This window comes from Camelus dromedarius, chromosome 14, assembly GCF_036321535.1.
Source record: "Camelus dromedarius isolate mCamDro1 chromosome 14, mCamDro1.pat, whole genome shotgun sequence".
Taxonomy (NCBI): Eukaryota; Metazoa; Chordata; class Mammalia; order Artiodactyla; family Camelidae; genus Camelus; species Camelus dromedarius.
In genome coordinates, this window is record NC_087449.1 from 28,435,818 (window position 1) to 28,443,192 (window position 7,375).

At 38.2% G+C, this 7,375-nt stretch overlaps 1 protein-coding gene across 7 annotated transcripts in view; it reads left to right on the plus strand.

The window, feature by feature from the left end:
* The window catches only part of OMA1 (OMA1 zinc metallopeptidase), a 53,646-nt gene extending 47,399 nt beyond the window's left edge, over positions 1 to 6,247 (plus strand). For 4 of the 7 annotated variants that reach the window (XM_064493534.1, XM_010984569.3, XM_031465220.2 and 1 more), the window contains exon 9: positions 5,791 to 6,247. In XM_064493534.1, coding sequence (XP_064349604.1) covers positions 5,791 to 6,000 — 210 coding nt within the window. In that variant the 3' untranslated portion in view covers positions 6,001 to 6,247. The other 3 variants (XR_004140785.2, XR_004140783.2, XR_004140784.2) reach the window with 3 other exon arrangements.
* Positions 6,248 to 7,375: the final 1,128 nt, after the last annotated feature.

The following is a 7,375-nucleotide window of genomic DNA, read 5'->3' on the forward strand; positions in this document are numbered from 1 at the left end:
ACTTTGGTTTCTGTATCACATTTTTTGATTTAGGTAGCATTTCTCAAGATGGGTTTTTAGAAGAATCATGCGTGAGAGCCCGATGTGAAGATCACTGGATAGTTAAATTTATCAAGTGTTCAATCTTCATTGCAAAGACAGGCCCTTACAAGTTGCCAAGGTCTAAGGAGAAAATTTAAAAACACGTTAAGAGTAAGAATGACTCCCCATAAGATGCGTTCCCTTCTCCGTCAGCATTCCACTACCCTTGTGAAAGTCACCGTATTCTCTCCCCTAGGTTAACGACAGCATCTCCTGTTCTGATTTTCTTGTTCCACTCTTCACCTCAGTCCCTAACAACCTATTTTCAGTACAGTAGTCAGAATGCTCTTTTTAATGTCATTTCGCTTCTTAAACCCTTACATTGGCTTCTCATTTAACTTTGAATAAAAATCCAAACTCCTTACTGGGTCTTTAAATCATGTGATTTGGCCACTGCCTGCTTCTCCAGCTTCTTCACTCGGCGCCCTCCGCAGGTTTCCCTCGATCCCCGCGATTTGATGTGGAGTTTGTTTCCTGCTTACAGCTCCTCTGCTTGCTGACTTCTCTGTCTGGAATGTTCTTCTCTCAGCTCTTTGCACAAATGTCATGTCCCTGGGGAGGCTTTTCCTGTCCCCCAATTTCAAATAGCCTTCCTTCCGTGTAGTCATTCTGTAACACAGTTTATTATTTAATTTTTTATTGTACTTAGCTAAAACTACCTTGTTTACTTGTTTATTATCTATCTCCTCTCCTAGAATGGAAGGCCCCTGTTCAGTGCGGTCTCCCTAGTGCCTGGGACAGTTTCTGAGATGTTTAGTGAATATTTGTTAAATTACTGCATCATGGATAATAATAGGAAAGACAAATAATAAAATATTAGGTTAAAAATGGAAAAGTTGGGCAGTGCAATTGAATAGCAGTTACATTCTCTCATGGAAATGTAGCATGTAGCAAATTAGTAGTGGGAAGAGGGTGCTTATAGGAAATAGTGAAAAAATAGCAGTGGTCTAGGGAGTTTTGTGTTTAAAATTCTGACATACCCACCTGACTTTGAGGAAGTTATCTAATCTAACCTTCAGCCTTCTTCATCTATAACACCGGGATAACAATGTCTCCTGAATGTTTTATGTATATAGTTGTATGTTTGTGTGGGTAAGATCCTGCCCTTCCCTCTTGCCTTTTTCCCTCTCTTCTTCCCTCCCTCCCTTATAAGACACTTTAATGGTAAGTATTTCACACTGAGCCCAAGATTTGAAAAGTGGTTCATAATAACACCCATTTAGAGAACATTAAAATACCAGGCACAATGTAAAGCACATAGAAAATGGACAGTAAGTGTTAGTTCTTTTCACTCCTGGTTGGAATCTTTAGGTAGCTAATTCCATATTTAACTCCAGATCTTCCTTGGGATTCTTAGAGCTATATATCCCTGTTGTTAGAGTACATTCCTGCTTTCTCATAGACTGTAAACTCTTAAGAGTGTTTTTCCTATGACATTTATCATAATGATTTATTCATAGCTTGCATTCTATAAATGTTTGTTTAGAGTTCAGCATGCATTTATTAAGTACCTATTATGTGCAGTGCATGATGTTAAACACAGAAAACAAAATAAAGGAGATAGAAAGACATATTCTAGCTGTACAGTGGGAAAATGTTTACTTTTAAAGAGATGAAGGCATATTTAATAAGATGGATTTGAATTTATAAAAGTAAAAGATGTTGACACCCTGAAATGTAATAAAAATAAATGTGGAAAGGAAAGTGAAAAAAAGAATATTTTACCACCATATGTGATAAAATCTTACTATGCAAAATAGGTGAAGATTTGATGGAAATATGTATGGTCTGTAACAGGATTCTGTGTGATAAGTAGAGGAGAAAAACAGTTCATACATGAAGAAATAGCAATAGAAAACTTTTACAAAGAATATGTAGTTTTTCTAACAATTAAGGAAACATAGCTCAGATATCTCCAAAGTACATTTTATTCAGTAAAAGATTTACTCAAGACACATATAGTGTGGTGCAAAAAAAATTAGTATAAACACATGTAATGCAAAAGCATTAAAAAACAAAAACAAAAGTGTGTTCTTATCCCTTTTTTCCTAGCCTTTTTACTTCCATGCTAGTTTTTTAGAAAATAGACTTTATTTTTAAGAGCAGTTACAGGTTCACAGCTAAATTGAGTGGAACGTACAGAAATTTCCCATGTACCTCTTGCTTTCATATAGATACAGCCTCCCCCCACTATCAAAATCCTGCACCAGAGCGGTGCATTTGTTACAACAGATGAATCTTCATTGACCTATCATTACAGCCCAAAGTCCATAGTTTACATTAGAGTTCACTTCCAGTGTTGTACACTCTGTGGGTATGTATAGTGTATAATGACATGTCTTTATCATTATAGTGCCACATAGAGTAGTTTCGTTGCCCTAAAAATACTCTATGCTCTGCCTGTTTATCCCTCTCTTCCCCCTAACCCCTGACAACCATGAATCTTTTTAGTGTCTTTATAGTTTTGCCTTTTTCCAGAGTGTCATGTATGTAACTGGAATCATACACTATGTGGCCTTTTCAGATTTTTTTTTTAACTTAAAAACATGCATTTAAGAGTCCTCTATGTCCTTCTAAGGCTTGATAACTTATTTCTTCTTACTGCTGAATAATATTCCATTGTCTGGTTGTAACACAGATTATTTATCCATTAAACTAAAGGACATTGTGGTTGCTTCCAGGTTTGGGCAATTACAAGTAAATAAATTAATAAACAAGCACCAAGCAGTTTTTTGTTCCCTGCCAGTAGCTTAACCTCTCTAGGGCTCAATTTCCTCAACTGTAAAATTTAGCTGATGATTTCTAAGGATTCTGAGTCTTAAAATGATGTGGTTATCTAGACAGAAAAATAATCAAATCTTACGTTGTACTGATTATGAATAACTCAGGTATGTATGCCCGTATGCTGATAACATGATAAGTTGGTAAAGACTTTCTGGTGGTAAACAGTCTGGTCCTATATAACAAAAATTATACTCTGTTCTTACTCTTTGTTCAGATCATTCTATTTTGGGGATATCCTTCAAGTAAACTCAAATGGAGATTTTAAAATAACCTTTTCTTTTTAAGCAAACGTTTTTGTAGCAGGGTAATTTATAAAAGCCAAACAAAGCAAAACCATGAAAACAATTTAAATGCCCAGTGGTGGGGAAATGCAAAAATAAGCTGCATGAGGGCAGGGATCGTGACTGTTCTGATCGGTGTATACCTAGCACCTTACTCAGTTTGGTGTTCTAAATATTCGCTGAATGTAAAAATACTGGTAAGATAACTTAAGGGAGAGAGAAGAGCTTTTACTAAATAGGAAAGATTGTAGGAGGCAGCACTCCCCTTCGGTTTGTTTGCCACTTTGCGTCTCTCACTGCCACACTCAGCTGTGCCAGCTGTTACCTGCTGAACTCCCCGCTGGGCCCCTTTCCTGAAACCACTGAAGGCCTTCGGCGTGTGTTGTAGCAGCCATGAGGTGGCTTCTCACGTGGAAAAGAACAACGGAGTTGTAAAGGAGTTAAAGCAAGAGTCGACTCTGTGTCCCAGTTTGGCCAGGACAGTCTCAGTCTGCCTGGTGTCTCAGTGTAAATCTTCTTTTATAGCATTTCCTTTCTCTCGCAAAGATATCCTGGTTTGGACAGTAGGTCACCGTTCAGCTGAGGGTCTGACTTTCTCTTTACGTCAGTGCTATAGTTGGGAAACATTTTCTTGTTTTTTCTGTTCAGTTTACTTCGATGAACATTTACTTAAACTTAATAGACGTTAAGATACGTTTTACTCTTGTATTTTGATATACAAAGAAAGTTCAGACAAGGCCTCTGTCACCGAAGAATTTCACTTGCATGCTTTTTCCTCTTTAGTTTATTTGGGTAACTCATAGCCTCTTTCAGAGTCAGAAGTCTCCTAGACCCAAGCTCCTGCCCTGGCCTCAGCCATTTAAAAGACTTTTCTGGTTTGCCTCTGGTTGTATGCCCCCCTGTCCTGTGGGGCCTGAGGGAACATTCCCTAAGAACCTGTGCCCCACCACATGGCACTCTGGTATTTGGGATAATGGAATTCCTCATCCAAACACTTTTGAGCCTGCTTGCAGGGCCTGTGTGGACCTCTTCCCTTGGACGGCTGTACGCAAGGCCCCTCCCAGGGCCAGGTAAGCCAGGGCTGGGAGGAGGAGGGAGTGGACAGCAGGCCAGTGGCAGCAGCTGGGGTCGGCTCCCTGTAACTTTATGCACTCCAAAATTCAAGAATTCTAATTTTGTCCCTGGCCATTAGGGCCATTTTGAATGTCTGTTCCTCAAAGCAGAACAGAGCATTTTTCCTGTAGTTGTTTTAGATGTTTAAACATATGGTATCTGAGCCTCCGTTTGCATTCTTGGCATGGACCACGCAAACATCAGGGGCAGGCCCACTCAGAGTAAAACCCAGAATCCTTACTGAGACCTGTGCGATCCCACGTAATCTGCTCCTGCCTCCTACCCCATTGTGCTGCAGCTGTACTGGCTTCCTCACCGTCCGGAACACTCCAGCCACACTCCCGTCGCAGGTTCTGGCACTCACAGCTGCTGCTTGGAATTCTCTTCTTCTCGGTACCCATGTGACTTCTTCCCTCGTGTCCTTGTCCTTTAGGTCTCCCCCCTGCCCTGACAAAGCCCTTGTTTTATCAGTGAGACCTTGTGTACCCTGTATATCTAAAATTTTACTACTTCTCCAAACGCCGACTGTCCCCTTCTCCGCTTACTTCCCTTAACATGCCTCACTATCAAAACATTAGAAATAGTAAAAAACCAAGCCAGCTTTTAGCCCTAAACATCTTTCTTTTAAAACCTTTTAGGTATTAAGACTTTTTTTCCTTTAAAAATTGCTATTTTAGTTTTTATGTCTGAAAGTCCCTACCTGCCCTCAGTTTCAAGGGTAATAATTTCCAGCTCTCTTACATGATTCTTTTGTTATTTCCCACTATGTCTATGTAACATGCTTATATTGCTACTTCCTAACTTTTGAGTTCTAGGCATTATCTATTTATTTTTCCCCGTGAATTATGCTCTCCCTTATCAGCGTCACACCCTGTGCATGCACACACATATATCCAGCCCTCCCCCTTCCAATTATGGTTAAGTTGTAATTTTGGTTAGGTAAAGATTCAATTTTTAAAAAATTGGTCACTAGTCACAGTAGTGTACTGTGATTACTTTTATTTTTCCTGCAGCATTTTACTTTTCCTGGCATTAAAAATTGCCATGGTTTTGATTTGTTTGCTTTCCTCGGTTATTACATCAGTTCTATCCCAGACTGTTCCAGTTATGGATATCTTCTTTCAGTGCATTCACATCTATTTTCAGTTGTTTTCTTTTTCTTGAAAAAAATCTGAGTCTTCAGATCTTCTCTAATCTGAATGTTGTTCTCAGTGTTGGCTCAGGTTTGACAAATTATAGAGATACCTCTAAGAGGTCTTGTTTATCTCCAGCAGGACAGTGGACAACTGCAGATACAGTTGGGTTTTTTTGAAAATATTTTCTTATATGAATAAATCATGAAAATGTAACTATTTACCTTGAATTTATATAAAATTCTCTTTTCATATGTTGTAAGATAAGTTTTATTCCAAAAATACAGAATATATTCTTATATTTCATTGTTTTGCATAGAGCATATTAGGAATTACTGGGATAACTTTAATAAAGTTATATGTGTGTATATACTTTGTATTGTATTCTTTCTTTATAGGCTCTCAAAATTAGAGAGGCCTGTAATTGCCCACCACTTTCTGGACCAGACCCTCGATTACTATTCAAACTCAGCATGAAGCATTTTCTTGAAGAAGCAGAGAAAGAAGATGTGAATATCACTGTTAAACAGAAAATGGATACTCTTCCCATTCAAAACCAGAATCAAATACCATTAACATACATAGTTGAGAAAAGAACTGACAGTTGAATTAAAATTTATGAGACATAGGATATATGAAGAATGCAACAATCCTTATTATTTTTACGTTACTTTTTTAAAAATGATGTTTGAAGTGAAAAAAGGATACTCAAGTTCAAATCATGTATATTACAGATATTATCTAAACTCTTATACTAGATATTTATTTTTCATGAAATATTGATGTATTTTAATGTATTTTAAAATACCTTCAATGAGGAAAATGTCACAGAATAAATTTATATAACACATTTTACTCTGTCGTATACTTTTGATTTGGAAGGCAGACCTCTGGTGGATGAAAAATCAGAATGTGCAGTAGTTGTTATTGTTGAGCATTCCAGCTGAGCCTAAACTGGGTTTTAGAGTCTGAATAGTTATGATGAACTGGGAAACTACCAGTCCAAAATATGCAGAAATTGGTTTGCCTTAGGGTGGGATTATGTGGACTAGGAGATCTTGGGATAGAAAGTTTCCTGGTCCTCACTTATGGATGATGAGGGATTAAGAAGAAGCTGAAGAAGCTTTTTTCATAGGGAGGCACAGGTAGTGTTGTTTGTGGTCCAAGTGGCAAAGTGAGAAACGAAGTGAGAAGAGAGGGTCATGTCCTTGCAGACATAGGTGCTTCTGGTGCATGAAGTCTTAACAGGAAATCATGCCATTTTAGCTCCTTGATTGCATTACAGTTTGAATACCTCTGGGGTTCTCAGAGAAGGCAGCCACCCTGTTCTCACTGAGGTATCACCTGCAGAGGCAGGAGCAAGGCACTGCCCCCAAGTTGGTCTCCCTGGGCAGCAGACATTGACAAAGGGCTGGGTGATGATGAGAGAGGCACAGGTGACATCCCTAGTGACGCTGCCAAATTACTGTATTATCTAAGTGTGGAAATAGGTTTCAAAATTGCATTATTATTTATACATTATTTGTACTCCCAAACTGATGAAGTCTAGTGATGTTGAAGTTATATTCCTAAGAGGGACATTTTTCTTGAAACACATGATATCAAATAAATAGTTTCTCACAGAAACCACCATTTATTGAGTTCCTACTGTGAGCTGTGCCCATTTATTCCACAATCCTGTGAAGTAGGTTTTTTCACAGACACATCTCAGAGATATTGCGAGTTTGCTTCCAGACCACTGTGATAAAGTGAGTCATGAATTCTTGGTTTCCCAGTGCATATGAAAGTTATCCTTATACTGCAGTCTATTAAGTGTGCAGTCTCACATTATGTCTAAAAAGCAATATACATGCCTTAATTGAAAAAATAATGCTGTTGGAATTTAAGAGAATAGAAATTACTTCAGGCATCTTTTCTGACCACAACGCCATGAAACTAGAAATCAACAACAGAAAAACAAAGAACAAAAAAATGATAGCATGG